Source organism: Lepisma saccharinum, chromosome 6, assembly GCF_977018435.1.
Source record: "Lepisma saccharinum chromosome 6, izLepSacc3.1, whole genome shotgun sequence".
In the NCBI taxonomy this organism is placed as follows: Eukaryota; Metazoa; Arthropoda; class Insecta; order Zygentoma; family Lepismatidae; genus Lepisma; species Lepisma saccharinum.
In genome coordinates this window covers 72,771,728-72,787,706 of record NC_139234.1, presented here as the reverse complement: position 1 = coordinate 72,787,706, position 15,979 = coordinate 72,771,728, and the positions used below count along the sequence as shown (strand labels likewise).

General features: G+C 38.9%; 1 protein-coding gene across 1 annotated transcript in view; it reads left to right on the top strand.

The window, feature by feature from the left end:
• The window catches only part of thoc5 (THO complex subunit 5), a 58,662-nt gene extending 49,507 nt beyond the window's left edge, over positions 1–9,155 (top strand). Inside the window, exons 14-16 of the mRNA XM_083124153.1 lie at positions 932–1,047; positions 2,382–2,569; positions 8,998–9,155. Of these exons, the coding sequence (XP_082980279.1) occupies positions 932–1,047; positions 2,382–2,569; positions 8,998–9,064 (371 nt within the window). The 3' untranslated portion in view covers positions 9,065–9,155. The remainder of the gene's footprint in view (positions 1–931; positions 1,048–2,381; positions 2,570–8,997) is intronic.
• Positions 9,156–15,979: the final 6,824 nt, after the last annotated feature.

The window sequence follows — 15,979 nt, the reverse complement described above, 5'->3', positions numbered from 1 at the left end:
AGATACCCTTCCTCTCCCTGGAATGTGAGCGAAGGGTGTATGTTGAGAGCACAAAGTGTCGTGTACGACTGGACAAAAATCAGGTGTGTAGCAACACTGCTTTTATTCCCTTGAAACTAGCGCAAGTTCATTCTTTGGCCGGTTGGGCTTTAGTGGTTTTGATTCCACTTTAAACTGTAGGTCCAGTCTCGATTAACCTATCTGCATAAAAGTGGACTTAAAAAAAAAAAAACGAGTCAAACAAACATTGTTCAGCTTACTCTGTTCGGAAATCACCATGTTCAGTTTTCTGGTAATTCTCAGCCATTCTTAGTGATACAATTGTATGATACTGTGACCTAAGATATTTTTAAGTGATAACTAGAGGCATGCATATTTCTGCAACATGCAAAATGAACTCTTAAATATAATTTTGAGTTTATTTACTGACACAATACTTTCTGAAGTTTGAATTATCCTGAGTTATGCAAATCCTGGAAAATTGATGAATTCTGCTGTCAATATATGAGAAACAAAAATGGACTCGTTTACACAGGAATAAACTTATTACTCTGATAACTACATAAATGTTCTATTAGAAGGGAAATGTTTCTTTTGTGTAATAGGAGTAATTTATAAATCAAATTGAGGGTTATATTCATCATTTTAACACTGAAATGCCATTTTTTATACCACCTTTGATCGCAAAATGTGTCCAGCTTTTGCACTCAATTTGTTATTCACAATACATATATGGCTCTAGGGATAACCAAAACAATACAAAAAGAAGCATTGAAACTACTATAAATATCATGTATCACATAGCTGTAACCTATTTTCTGACTTTGCCTCATATTGTTTTTTGTTGAACTTTTATGGTCAGTAAAAGTTGAAAAAATGTTTACCATTTGTTACATGATATGTTATTTTTTCTCATAATTCCTTTTTCTAGCAAGCCTAAAAGCATTGATTGCTGTGAAGCCAGGACACCCTATATCGCCCACTATGTTCTCCCTTAATTTGCACTGGAATGGGGAGCGCAATGCTAGAAACGATGATGCAGTGAGGGTAAGTCATCTAAAACTACATGAAACATTTTCACTTCCAAAGACTTGTTTCTTGTATATAGATAAGACTGGTGATTATAGCTCAACAGATGATATTGCCACTGGTTGCAGATTTTTTACCCTTGTTCGTTTGTTCAAAATCCTGTAAACCTGTTGCTTCCCAGAGACAGTGGGGTGTGCAAAATGCAAAATATTTTTTTAAGATTAAGTGACAACTCTTGAAAGTGCAGCTAAACCTTTTGCTTGCTTCAGCAAAGACTTTTTGGAAATGTTCCTCCTTCCGAAAATCTGCCACAATGTTCTGAATTCCTTCCAGAGTGAAGGATAATGTGGTTTGCTTTCACTGTTCTCTACATATCTCGAATAGTTTCGATGCATTGAAAACAAACCACATGAAGATTCACTTGAATGATCTAGAGGGAATTCTGAACAGATGTAAATTTTCAGAATACCGAAAATTTCAGAATCTTGTAATTCTTAAAAATTAGAAATTTTTGAAAATGCTTGTGCTAGAACAGGCTAAAGGTTCAGGAGCACCTTGATGTTCTAAATATAGGGAGAAAAATGATGTAAAGATTGCAACTATGCAAATGCATTTTCCCAGATTATGCTTCCTAGATTTTACATTTTCCTGTATTTTAAGTCATTCAGCCCACATAAAACACCACTTAATCAAGATTTCGATCCTTATAACAATTCCCTGACCAGTTAAAAAACAATATGACTAATTTCTCAGAAACTGTGGGTGATGTATGCAAGTGTGGGCCATATCTGTTTCTAGAAAGTGCCCACCTATCACAAACGCCACACGAAATCTAGCAAGCAAACTTTTGTTGCACAGTCTTACCGCATGTGAATCATTGAATATTTTTGATCCCAGCTTTGATGGATTGTTTTGCAATTCCAGCTGTAGAATGCTTTGTATTCTGTCTGTAATCATTTGAACAACTTTAAATTACTACAGTGAAGTCTTTTCATATACTACTTAATAAAAGCAATTGAGATAGTTACTTGCCCAAAAAGTAATTAGTCACAGTTACTTTGTGGTCACTTTATTCTTGATAATCTACAACTTGTACATTGTGTTGAATGTATGAACTGCAAGTGGGCTTTGGAAACCATAATTTTGTTCATTGGTTTTGGAATGTAACAGAAAGAGTGACTCTTACTTGTAAGTTTCTTAACAGTAACTTGTTACTTTCTAATGGTGCTGTAATTTCAAATATCACCATTGGCAGAAATTATTGAGAGAATTGCTCTTGTTTCACCCAGGCTTTAAACCAAGATTGATACCGTAGCATTCCTTAAAATTGAAGCAAATATAATATTTTGCAGGATATGGAAAGAGAGGTGAACGTCTACTGGCAGGAGCTTGTGCAGTGCAAAGGCTGGGGCCGGTGGCTCCTGGCAGCACAGATGCTGCGGCTGATGACATGTTTGGATGTTTACTTGGAAGCCACTGGAACAGTCGGACCTGCTCCACCAGAGTTCCCACGGGAGAAGATTTGCATCAAACCAGTCAGGTGAGTCATGTTTGTATCCTGTCCTACTTCTTTTTTTTTCAGTTGTACACTTTCAAGCAGAAATGATTTGTAATCCTGACACTTCTAAACCCAAAGGTTCATTGGTGCAGCAACAGAAGTCGTCCGTCTGTCCCTATCCTTGGCAAGAACAGTTGTTTGTTTGTTGACCAATTTGTTTTAGGTCAATCTTAACACGTTAACTGCCTTGCGGGTCCAATGGGCCCGACATCAAGATTTCTTACGAGGCCACGTTGGTCCATGGGACCGACGTTGTAACGTCTAATTCGAATCACTCTGGCAGGCCAAGCATATTTCATATTGGAAAGGGCTGGCATGGCACCCTAGAATCCAACGGCACATGCATTTTTGGCATCTTATAAACAGCTATGCCAATTTTTTTTTTTTAAATATTTATTATTATTTTTGATATGAAGCATGTATATTCCTTAGAACATCTTATGGGTAAGTAACCTGATTTTGCACATTATTTAAATATAGCATTTTAATATATTTATTTATTTTTAATTTATTTGTGGTATTTGTATATAGAATTAGACAGTGGTATTAGTGCATCAACACTGAGGCTATTTGCACCTATGTAACTCTATGGCGAGGCGTCGCTATAAGAATGGGGACAATATTTGCATTTGTTACCTTTACGCTATTTTCACCAATTATGTGAAATATATGTTTCATTTTTAAAAAAAAAAATATATATATATTTTTGTATTATTTTATATTTTTTATAATATGCATCAACTTACAAGATAATATTTAGCATATATTTTAAATATGTATTCATACAGTGGCATATATTTTGGGAACATAGGAGAAAATATAATACTGCACATACAGTACATAATATTCATATTTTTGTAAACTAAATGAGTTACACTACTGCATTGCAAATGTTTTCAAAACACTTTTGAAAAGTTTTAAAAAGTTTCAGTCAACACTTGAAAACTGTGATCACGCCACGTGAACTTTATTGAAGCAAGGAATACCCACATGTGGTTTACCTTCACACCCTTCACAACATTTAACAACCTTCTTCACTTTACTCGCTGCTGTTTTTCGGCCTCCTGTTTCAGAGATCAATTTGTTTAGAATACTTCTAACTAAGCAGGTCAAATACAGAGTGTCCGAAAAGTCACGCAACCCGGTGTTTACGACCTTATAACGGAATAGCGAAACGGAATGAGAAGAAACGCTTTCTGCCAAGAGAATGCCCTGTATATTAGGAAAATTTAGAGAGACAAACATATGTAAGAACATGCATGTTTTAATAACAAATAAGCAAAGTGTTGCCAAAGGCGGAAAAAAAATATTTGCAAATCGTGTATATTGATGCACAGAACTCATTGACGTAAATTATTGCAACATTTCACAATACCAACGAACAATTTGGATGGCCATCTAATGAATTTGACAGAAAAAGAACTTTGACGAAGTTTCAAAAACATTGCAGAAGGGAATAAATGGGCTGATCCAAAAATCGATGTTTTCACAATATTACGAGGGACACTGGGAACACTGTTGGTGTCACGTGTCACTAACAGACGTGTTTCACCTCAGGCTATCACACTAGGACACTTTTAAAGACAAAGGAGAAAGTTGGTGTTTCTCGAACATATGCAATAAATTACATACATCTTGCAACCCTGAAATGGGGTATCCCTAAATGCTTCTCTTACGCAAGAATATGACGATGTTCGGATATATTCTTTAACAATAAACACTCTTTCCTGTGTAGAATATGGCATTTTAAAAACACACACAGGACGTCAGCATAAGTAGAAACAATCTGGAATGCCATTCGCTGCAAACAGCAACCACCTAAGGCACAGAAAACATACCAATTGATACACGTTCTTCTGTACCCACCTTTCAGGGTTGCAAGGTGTATGTAATTTATTGCATATGTTCGAGAATAACCAACTTTCTCCTTTGTCTTTAAAAGTGTCCTAGTGTGATAGCCTGAGGTGAAACACATCTGTTAGTGACACGTGACAGCAACAGTGTTGCCAGTGTCCTGCGTAATATTGTGAAAACATCGATTTTTGGAACAGCCCATTTATTCCCTTCTGCAATGTTTTTGAAACTTCGTCAAAGTTCTTTTTCTGTCAAATTCATTAGATGGCCATTAAAATTGTTCGTTGGTATTGTGAAATGTTGCAATAATTCACCTCAGTGAGTTCTGTGCATCAATATACACGATTTGCAAATATTTTTTTTCTGCCTTTGGCAACACTTTGCTTATTTGTTATTAAAATATGCATGTTCTTACATATGTTTGTCTCTCTAAATTTTCCCAATATACAGGGCATTCTCTTGGTAGAAAGAGTTTCTTCTCATTCCGTTTCGCTATTCCGTTATACGGTCGTAAACACCGGGTTGCGTGACTTTTCGGACACTCTGTATAAAGCTCAAAGTAAAGAATGCATTTTCGCGAAATTGATTGTTGCTTTTCAATCGCCGGTGGAGCACTGAATGAATGTTTCGCTGTTGGTGCCGCGTTGGTCCCATGGGACCGACACACTAGAATTTCGATTTATCGATATAATAAAAACCAAATTCGAAATTTGATAACATGAAGTTATTTTACAACAGAAACACTACCCAATGCCATTAACGGCGCTGTCAGTGAATATTGAAAATTTCATTCGGCAGTTAACGTGTTAACCTTTTGCCGACCAAGCGTCTCAATCGAGATACCCAAATGTAACCCTCACGGTCCCAAGCATCTCGATCGAGACGCTGTGTCAAGGTCGTAGTTTTTACATTATAACTTTTCTATTTTTGGCTAGAATTTCGATTTTTTTTTATATTGTTCCTAACGCATGTATTTAACAGAAATGTTTCTTGCACCTTTTTTTTCCTTCATGAAGATGGAGGTGAAAAGGCGGGAAAAGGGACTTCTCTTTTGCGTCTCTTTTCAAGGGTAAATTTTTGCCGACAAAGGAAGACGGGCTTTGTTGTTCTAAAGCAATGCTTTTCACTCCCGCCTGTTAACTGCATTCGAAGGAAGCTTGTTTATCAGTATCCGATGTCAAAATGAAAGTTTTCCGTGAGGGTGCAAGCAGGGGGTGGGGGGAGGGGGAAGACTGGTTGTTGAATCTGCATTGTGAGAATAAAATTTCAAAACATGCTGAAGGAAACCTTTGTTTTTTTTAGCACAAGTGTCCACAAGTTGCGACAGGGGTTACCTTGCATTGTCTAAAAATAGAATTTCAAGCAGCTGCAAGAATCGGCGCTCATTTTTCACTGCGTTCTAGCTTTTCGTCCGTGAATGTTGTGCGTAGGTGTCATTTTGTGCCCAAGTGCGAGGACATTTTTTGGGTGAAGTGACAATTTTTTAAAATAATTTTTGGGGTTTTCTCCCTTCCCCCTCCATATATACGCCAAATTTGCAAAAATTTTGCATTTTGTGCATTTTGACATTTTTTTTTGGGGGGGACACCTTTTAAAGAAAAGTATTTTTGAGAGGATTTCTTGGGAGGACATTTTTTGGGTGAAGTGACAATTTTTTAAAATAATTTTTGGGGTTTTCTCCCTTCCCCCTCCATATATACGCCAAATTTGCAAAAATTTTGCATTTTGTGCATTTTGACATTTTTTTTTGGGGGGACACCTTTTAAAGAAAAGTATTTTTGAGAGGATTTCCCCCCTTTCCCCCTCCATATGTACGCCGAATGTGCATAAATTATGTATCGTCTGAATCTGTGATTCATTCTGCGTACAACGGTATATCTTTCATATCTCCAGGGCAAATAGTCTCTGAGCTAAGGTCATTTCAAGGTACCGCTGCATTTTGAAGCTTGAATCAGTGGCATGCCGACCATTCATTTTGGGGGTACAACTCAAGTTACATTGGTCATATGATAATAATGCAAATATTTTTGTGTTCCTTACATGTCAGAGATCATTTTCATGTACATGTCGACACTGTCATGTACTTTTTTCTTGGGGGGAGGGTGGGGGAACCAAATTGTTTTTCCGAAATTTTGGGATTTTGAGAGCTAGCCCCCTCCCCCTGCCACATATACGCCGAATTTGCATAAATTTCACATAGACTGAATCTCTGGTTCATTCTGCATACAACGGTATATCACTCATCTCTCTAGGGCAATTAGCCTCCGATCTACACTCATTTAATTGAAACTCTTCATTTTGCTCAAAATCGGCTCGCGACAGAGAGGCTTACATGTGAAAATGGCCTTGGTCTGCAAAATGTTAATATTGCCATCATCATGCTGGTGTTGCTACAGGTCCCTTACCATCAGATTTCCCAACAAGGAGCATGCAAAATTTTCTATCCTCTCCCATGTGTGCTACATGGCCTGCATAATGTAGTTCAGATATACGGTAAATAAAAAAAAATAGAGGCATGCATATTTCAATGAGGTGGATTTTCCTGCCATGTTTCGTTACAAAAGATGTCAAATGAACTGCAAAATGCAAAATAAACTCTTAATCCTGAAATTTAGAGTTATTTACCGACATGATAGTTTCTGAAGTATGAATTATCCTGTGAGTTATGTACAGAAAATTAATTAATTCTGCTGTAAATATTTGAGAAGTAAAAATAGATTCCTTTGCGTCTGATAACTATATAGATGTGCTATTGCAAGGGAAATGTTTATTTTGTGTAATGAGTGTAGTTTTTAAATCAAATTTAACAGTTAGTTTTGCCATTTTAACACAGAAATGCCAATTTATACACCAGTTTTGATCCAAAAATATACCCAAATTTTTGTACCGAAATCTTGAACATATATTCACCATAAATATGTGGTCCTAGCAATAATCCATGATTTGACCACAGTGGTCATTTTGTGGATTTTTATTGCACGTAAATACATTCCTTCTCTGGTGCAATTCTTTATTCTCTCTGTATGCACCTTTGAAAGATCTTGATGATTTTGAGCCAAGTGCTATACTACAAGGTTCAATAGTTAAATCTCTGCAGACAGTGCAAGTGCAGACGTAGTTTGCTTGAATTTTTGTTATATAGCATTGCTTCTCTGCAACTTCGGCTGATCAGAACAATGAAGATGACTGGTGATCATATTGAATTAATGAAGGGGCACGGACAAAGATGGCTGGGACCCAAACGAAGCTTCAGCTATTTCTTCACAGTACTTTCGCCAGGTCAAATGCAGGTGGAACTTAAAATTGAATATTTAATATTCATTCAAGAACACAAACATCTTCATCTCAATGCAGAAGTCCTGTTTTACATATCTATACATATATTACGAGACTCATCTACCAATATGTAATATTAAAAGATGTAGATACAGATTATTCGTTTCTCAGGGGACAGTGGCTAAGAAGTTCTACTCTATTTTGATCTTCCCATCAAGAGTAAAGTAGACAACAAATTCATAGAATATTGATACCAAATTATGGAAAACTGTGTATGTTAACTGTAGGTACTAAGGTGCTTTTATCTTGTAATTATTATAGCATAGCTCAGTCGTTAGGTTGTCTGACTACCATGCGAGAGACCCAGGTTTGATCCCCAGAGGGGGAGAACCGGGAATTTTTCCATGTGTTCAAGTGGCTCCAGCACCCACCCTGGGAGTAAAGGTGGCCAAGGACATGGTGCTGATCACATCACATCACCTCCACCTTCGGCCGTGATCAAGAATGTGTGGGGCCCTAACCCCACACCCCCTATACGCAGCACGGTGCATAGCACAGGGGAGCACTTTTCTTTTTTTATATGTCATTAGAAACACATAATTCGGCTTCTTCTTCTTCTAAGTTCCAAATCTAGTCTTAATGTACTGTTGTAATGTTAGTGACATTTAATTTGTTGCACAAAGACAAATAATATTTCCACATCGCCAAGATATGATCTAGCAATTGTCCACACTGTAATGACACTTCCCATATCTTTCCCCAAAGTTTATCCTTGAGTTTTTATACCTTTTGTGGCAATGGCAGAATATAGACAAGATCCTTAATGTAACTCCATATATAGATGTTGCATAAAGTCAAATCCAGTGGCCTTGGTGGCCATTTTATGACACATTCATTCCATCATTAAGGAAACTTTGTGACCTGATGTTTCTCTTGTGCTGTCACAAGCAACTTGTGTTTGAATTCTTCATGTCAGGCACGTGTCTTCCTGCTTTGTGATAGTCCAGAATTCCCATTGAACATCTGTACACACTTGCTTTTGTCATATTGCAACACACAGAAAGCGTTCTGTGGAAATAGCTGAACTGTGAGTTTTCAAAGTAAAAACAACTTGAGTGTCTCACAGGAAAATACATTTCACTAATGTAGTAAAGTGTTGATGGGCTTTATGTACACCCTGAATATCATGCACTTACTCATTATGTGTGAATAATTATGTGAGAAGGTTATTTGTTTTTATTTCAAATATCAATAGATTGTAATTCACTTTTTTGTTTCAGTGGAAGAACCAGAGCCAGACCATTCAAGTTTCTGCAAGTTGGTGGAGGAATATTCATACAACGCTGACAGTAGTATGAAGTTGTACAGGATCTCTCAATGTGAACAAAACTTAATTCTTCATTTGACATTTTTTAAATATAACATTTTCACATGTGAACAGTGTTTTTTAAATTTTTTTATTATTTCCAGCTCCAGCGATCGAGTTTTCTCATTAGTTTCATTGTACTGATGTGACAAAGCTGAAAATTTACTGATACCGATGTACTCACCAATAATTTTTGGAACCTGTACCGATTCAGATATGTACATAAGAATATTCAACAGAAATGGAATGTTATTTTCAGCATGACAAAAATAAATTTGCTATGTACAAATTACAGTCAACTATCGATACAACGACCTTTCATGGTTCCCGGGAAAAGGGTCGTTATTTCGAAGGGGTCGTTATTGGAATTTGCACCAATTTTTAGCTTCAACGGAGCTGAAACGGACACGAAGATTCGTAGGAGACAGTAACACAATTTATCCTGCATAGTTATACAACCTGTAATGCACAGGACGCGTGTCGTGAGAAGGAAAATAGAACACGAAAATGTTTAAAAAGAAAAAAGGACTTTAAATAATGTTATTTTCTTTTAATTGTGCACAGTCGTTGCTCTTCCCCAAAATTCTTACAATTCTAGTTCATGAGAAACTAGTTTGCAATGAGATCTACGAAAAGGAAAACAATCGTTTATTGCAAGCGAAACTCGCAGAATCTTGACACCAGTTACACTGACGCCAGCAAAAGTCAGGAGATAATCGGGCAGAATGAATGTTGGATTTTATACCGGTCTACTAGAGCATTGTACAGGATTAAATGGTAAGATAAAATCTCTTGGGAGACACAACACAACCTTTCTTGGCACCAGGCCAAAAAAGCGGGTCTGTAAATTTCGTTCTGGTTCGGCTGTGTAAAATACATCGTCAAAAAAAGTTGCTTTTTCTTTGCTTCAACCAACTTCATATTCATCCCCCTCCCCCCATTTAAGTGGTCAGGGCAAACTATTCCCTGACTTGCATCGAAATCCTGCCTGAAAAAGGAAACACGTTAGTACATATGTTTTGTTTTTTTTGTCTGTCCCTGCCAATTCCCCTAAGGCTGTGTACTATTATATTTCAGTTATGTAGATCACACTTTAAATTGCATACAGGTATCCAGTGTCAATTAGCCCAACAGCATAAACTGAACTCTAAACAAGTTTTGACACTTTCGCAAGTTCATTTTTCCGCGCAAAATTTATTTGCGATCGATTTCACCACCCGTCTGGAAGTGTTGTCTTCTCTTGCTGCGGGCGGCATGTTTCCTTCTTCCGTGAAAGGCAGAAAGTAAAAGGCTCGCATCAACTAGCATCGTCATGAACACAAGCGGAAGAAGATGGAACCACCCCGCCGCAAGATAAGAGTTATGGTCTCTTTTTTTTTTTTTCAGAAAGCTGGAGAAGAGCGGAAGAAACTGGCTTGTCTTTTAACTCCTCGCTTTGTGTGTGTTCGAATTTCGTAATCATCAAAGCAAAACAGTCTTGCGAAGCTGCAGATTCAAAACGATGCCGTTTTTCTTCTGGATGAGTCATTGTGATTATTACCGTAGTTGATAAGGGCAAGCGATGTTTGCCACCTAGACAAAACACTGGCGCCGGGCAGTAGCAGTCCGGCTGAAAAGGAAGGGAGGGGGAACAGGTGGTTGAACGAGTTTTAAAGAACATCGCACTGCACGTGTTGAAGAAGAGAAGTCTTATCAGTAAAGTGCTAATTTTCGAAGCAAGCTGCAGACGGGAAAAAAAGAAGGGTGGATCGAGCACTGCTTAACGTATTCCCATGCTGTCAATGAACACACGAGCAATGTTTCAGACGCAGAACTTGAATAAAAACCAGCGCGTGCCTTATACTGTATACGCATAAATACGGTATATATGTAGTACTTTTTTTCTCTGTGTATCAAATTTGACCTTTTTCAAACATTTTCACTAAGTGAGCAAACTTGAAGTCTGCAATTATTGCAGTTGCGACGAAAATCAAAAGCAACATAATCGTCCAATAAGTCAGACCAGATGATACCTTTAATGGAGGCCATGGATGCACAATTCTTCCTCCTTACATGTATATATTTTTACCATGTCAAAAGTCGCATTAACAAAACAATAATTAAATATTGCTAGATAGTGAAACGGACAAAAAACACGTAATTTTATAAACATAGAATATCAATAAGTCTACTCGTCATTGGCAATATTCAGGCTTATTTTTATCAATTGTCAGTAAACAAGTCAATCCAAGCGAATGGTGGGATGACACCTTTAATGGAGGCCATAGATGCATAATTCTACCTCCTTATATGTACATATATGTTAACCATGTAAAATATCGCATTACCAAAACAAAACAATAAACATTGCTAGAAAATTAAACAGACAAAAACACGTAATTTTATAAACATAAAACACCAATAAATCTACTCACCATTGACAATATTCAGGCTTATTTTCATCAATTGTCAGTTTGTCCTTGATCAAATTCACTGGTCCCGCCCCCCCACACACACACACTGCTTCCCCCTCCCCACTACTTTCTGAAGAAGTCCATTATCGATGTCTGTTTCTTCTTAGACTGTTCTGCAAAGTCTTTCACTTTGTAAAAGTGAGACCACATCTCTTCACTGGCGCCCCTGTGTTTGAGTATGCGTTCATACACATCCCCCGCTTTGAGAATTTCTTTGATGGTGGGGACATCTTCAGGCTCTTCAATTTCTTCCTCCCCCTCTTCATCGCTAGATTCCTGCTGCCCTCCGACTATATCCGCATCATCGAGGGTGCCCCAGACAGCAATGTCATTGTCCGCTGTTATGTACTGCTCGTACGTGCAGCCTGGGGCCAAACTCTGCCAAGTTTCTTCGTTGCATGGACGAGAGAAAGTCGGGGGAACAGATGCAGGCGCTGTCGATTGTGCAGGCTGGGGCTCCGCATCCACTGGCGGCAGGCTGTCTGAGTCTTTGGCGGCAGCGGAAGGCACACCGACGGCAGGTTCTTCGTCGACTCGTGGGACAAAGTGGGCGTGTCGGAAACATTTTGTAATAACTTCAGGACTCGCAGCCCTCCAACTGGCGACGATTCCTCCCATGGCCCTGAACACGTCCCACTTCTTGACTTCCTGGCCCATGTCAAGTTTCCACACCATACCCCGCACAAGCATCTCACGGTACTTCACCTTCACTTGTTGGATTATCCCCTGGTCCAGAGGCTGAAGCACGCTGGTGGTGTTCTTTGGTAAGAAAACCAGCTCGAAGTTCCGGAGATTGTCGAGAGAAGGATGTGCAGGGCAATTGTCGACGAAGAGCACGACTTTCCTGTTTGCCGCACCCATCCTCGAGTCGAAACCTCGAAGCCACCTCGTAAAAACCCCCGAGGTCATCCATGCCTTCTTATTAAAGTCATAATCACAAGGCAGGATGTTGCCCTTGAAACCTCGGGGTTTCTTGAACTTTCCGATCACGAGGGGCTTCATTTTATCGCTGCCGTCCATGTTGCAGCACAGAAGGACGGTGAGACGCTCTTTACTCCTCTTCGCACCCTTGCACTTATCCCCTTTCACGGCAAGAGTGCGATCTGGCATCAGATTGTAAAATATCCCCAGCTCGTCAGCGTTGTACACATCTTGAGGCAGATAGCGGTTGAGGATGTTTTGTACCAACGGCAGCCACTCACTCACCGATTTCGGATCGACCGATGCACTTTCGCCGACGACTTTGTGGCTGGATATTCCGTGACGCACTTTGAAACGCTCCAGCCACCCACTTGAACATTTAAAGTTATCTATCCCCAACTTCAGGGCAAAGTCGTCGGCCTTCTTCTGCATCATTGGTCCATTAATAGGTATATTTTGCGCTCTATGCTGGCCAAACCACTCCAGCATAGCCTTTTCCAGGTTTGCATGCGCCGCGCCTTTCAAATTTTTCGATTTAACATTGTGACCTTCCTTCTGCACTGCGTTCACGATTTCATCTCTCATTTTGAGAATCGTGAAAAGCGTTGACTTCGGAATACCATGCTGCCGCGCAATCTCTGTCTTTGTGATTTTCTTTTCGTCCACTTCCTGGATGATCTCGTACTTCTTGATAAGCGTCAAGAATGTCCTCTTTCCACTCATTTTGCCGAAATCACAAATCCGTAATAAATAGCGTGGGTCGTCAAAAATCGTTCACAAAATCAAATCCAAAAATACAAACAAATCAAAATATAAAAAAGCGTAAGCATAAGTCGTCAAAATAGCCGTAATCAAAACCAAGAGAACTCCAAAATCGTAATCCAAAACACAATGCACAAATCCAAGACGTAATAGCACAAGCACAAAGAGAGGGTAGCGTATCCAAGAGCAAGCGAAATCACAATGGCAAAACAAGCCTGGCGCGTAAGTAGCGACCGTCGCTGAGCTTGGGGGAGGGTATGACAGAGGTCAAGTGCTATTGGATATCACTCAAGCGTGGTGTGGTGGTGTCTATTTTTAGATCAGGCCTACTTGCGACCCGCAGAGCGCTCGTGAAGGGAAATGCAACACAGCGAATAAAATGAGTGCAAGAAACGTATTTTTCGGCCGATTTCCTTGAATTTTTCAACTTTTTTTTTTTTCACGGTTCCCGGGAAAAGGGTCGTTACTTCGAGAGGGTCGTTAAATCCGGGGTCTTAGAATCGAGAGTTGACTGTATATATATGTATATACATCTGTATTCTCAGAGATTATACATTAATACACAAGCAGTTTTTTGAAATTCAAAATAAATTCTTGTTGTTAATATTGTAAATTTAATGCTGGCAGATTCAACTTCAGAAACACTAGTTTTGGAAGCACTTCTGGAAGTAACCTACTTCTTCCCTTATCGCAAATCTGCCCAGCAACACTGAACACTCATCACTGATTACTGATGCAGCAGGTATGCCCAAGTATATTCTCACCACTTCCTTCAGGTTTGGATACTTTTTTTAAAATTTCCAATACAAAAGTGGGTCCTGGTTACGTGGAATAGTTGGTTCAGCAATGTACTGTTTTATTTCTGATTTTGAGGTACGTTGATCCTCTGAATAAGATTTTGCAGTAATTTTATCGCAAAAATTCCACAGTGATGAAGATCCATAACCTAATTTTCAATAAATCTTAAAATTAAATCTTAAATAAAAAAAATCTTAAATATAAAACTTACTTATTAGAAGGTAAAACTCCAGTATTATCTGTACCGATTTAATGGAATTTTGCTGATGATGATGCTGATATGTCAATTTCTGCCGATATTTATACACCGGTAATCGGCTTCGACACATCCCTACTTCATTGCAGTAATGAGAATCGATAATAATTATTACATGATTGATTGATTGAGTTGATGTTTTAAGTCCACTTTATGCACAGCACGTACAGTTTAAAGTGGGATCCGATACCTCCACCGGGTATCGAACCCGGGAACCCTTTATTACAAGGCGACGACGCTACCACTGTGCCATCAGGAGGCCGATTATTACATGAAACTGATGGACAGAAAATAAAGAATTTGCATGCAGGGACACACACACACACACAATCGGAACTTTTAGAAAGACTAGGAATACAAACTTAACCTAGTTACATATGTGTGGTGTTGAATAAAAAAAAGAATTTGTAGGAGTCTTGCATTGAAACAATGCAAGGTGCTACTTAATTTCAAACTAGGCTTGAACCTACAGTTCTCTTATGGCCATGTACACCAATGAAGATCAAAATTTAACCCTTAGTACGCAGCGCGGTCTGACGAAAGTAAGTCCAGTGTCGCCGAGGCTTTGAGCAGGAAATTTGAATTCGTATACATAATGGAGAAAAATCGTAATAACTCTGGCACTATGGGACCAATCTACTTCGGATAACTTTTGTTTTGCAGGCAATACATTGGTTCATGCAACCATGTACAATTTGGATGCCCAACCACGGGGGGGGGGGGTTACGGGCGGGGGCTGCATCCCCCGAATTTCAATGAAAAAAACAAAAATGTGGAGTTTGCCCCCTCGTCTCCAGCTACTTTGGGGAGAAAACCGGACCTTTTGCTTTTTTTTTCAAAGAATGGACCTTCCGCAACAGAATGAAACTTGATTCATGTTCGTGGGTGCAATACAATTTGAATAATAAGGCAAAACTTAAAACTCGATCAAATTTTAGCCAATTTGCATATTATTCATAAAATTGTTATAACTGACACTATGGGACCAATCTACTTCGGATAACTTTTGTTTTGCAGGCAGAACATCAGTGCATGCAACCATGTAAAATTTGGATGCCCCACCCACGGGGGGCTTACGAGCGGGGGCTGCATCCCCCGAATTTCAATGAAAAAATCATAAAAATGTGGAGTTTGCCCGCTCTTTTCCAGTTACTTTGGGGAGAAAACCGGAACCTTTGCTTTTTTTTTTAAAGAATAGACCTTCCGCAACAGAATGAAACTTGATTCATGTTCGTGGGTGCAATACAATTTGAATAATAAGGCAAAACGTAAAACTCTAGCAAATCTTAGCCAATTTGCATATTATTCATAAAATTGTTATAACTGACACTATGGGACCAATCTACTTCGGATAACTTTTGTTTTGCAGGCAGAACATCAGTGCATGCAACCATGTAAAATTTGGATGCCCCAACCGTGGGGGGGGGGTTACGGGCGGGGGCTGCATCCCCCGAATTTCAATGAAAAAATCATAAAAATGTGGAGTTTGCCCCCTTTCCTCCAGCTACTTTGGGGAGAAAACCCGAACATTTGCTTTTTTCGTTCACACTTGCATCTTGTGTAGCTACTGTGAATCTTTCTTCCCTGTTGACTCTGCTCTTTGTGGAAATATGTCCGGAAGGAAACGATTGTGCTTTAGGGAAATCGATGAGCTGTTATATGATACGAACTCTTTATGGTGATGCCTTTGTTAGTCCTAACAGAGG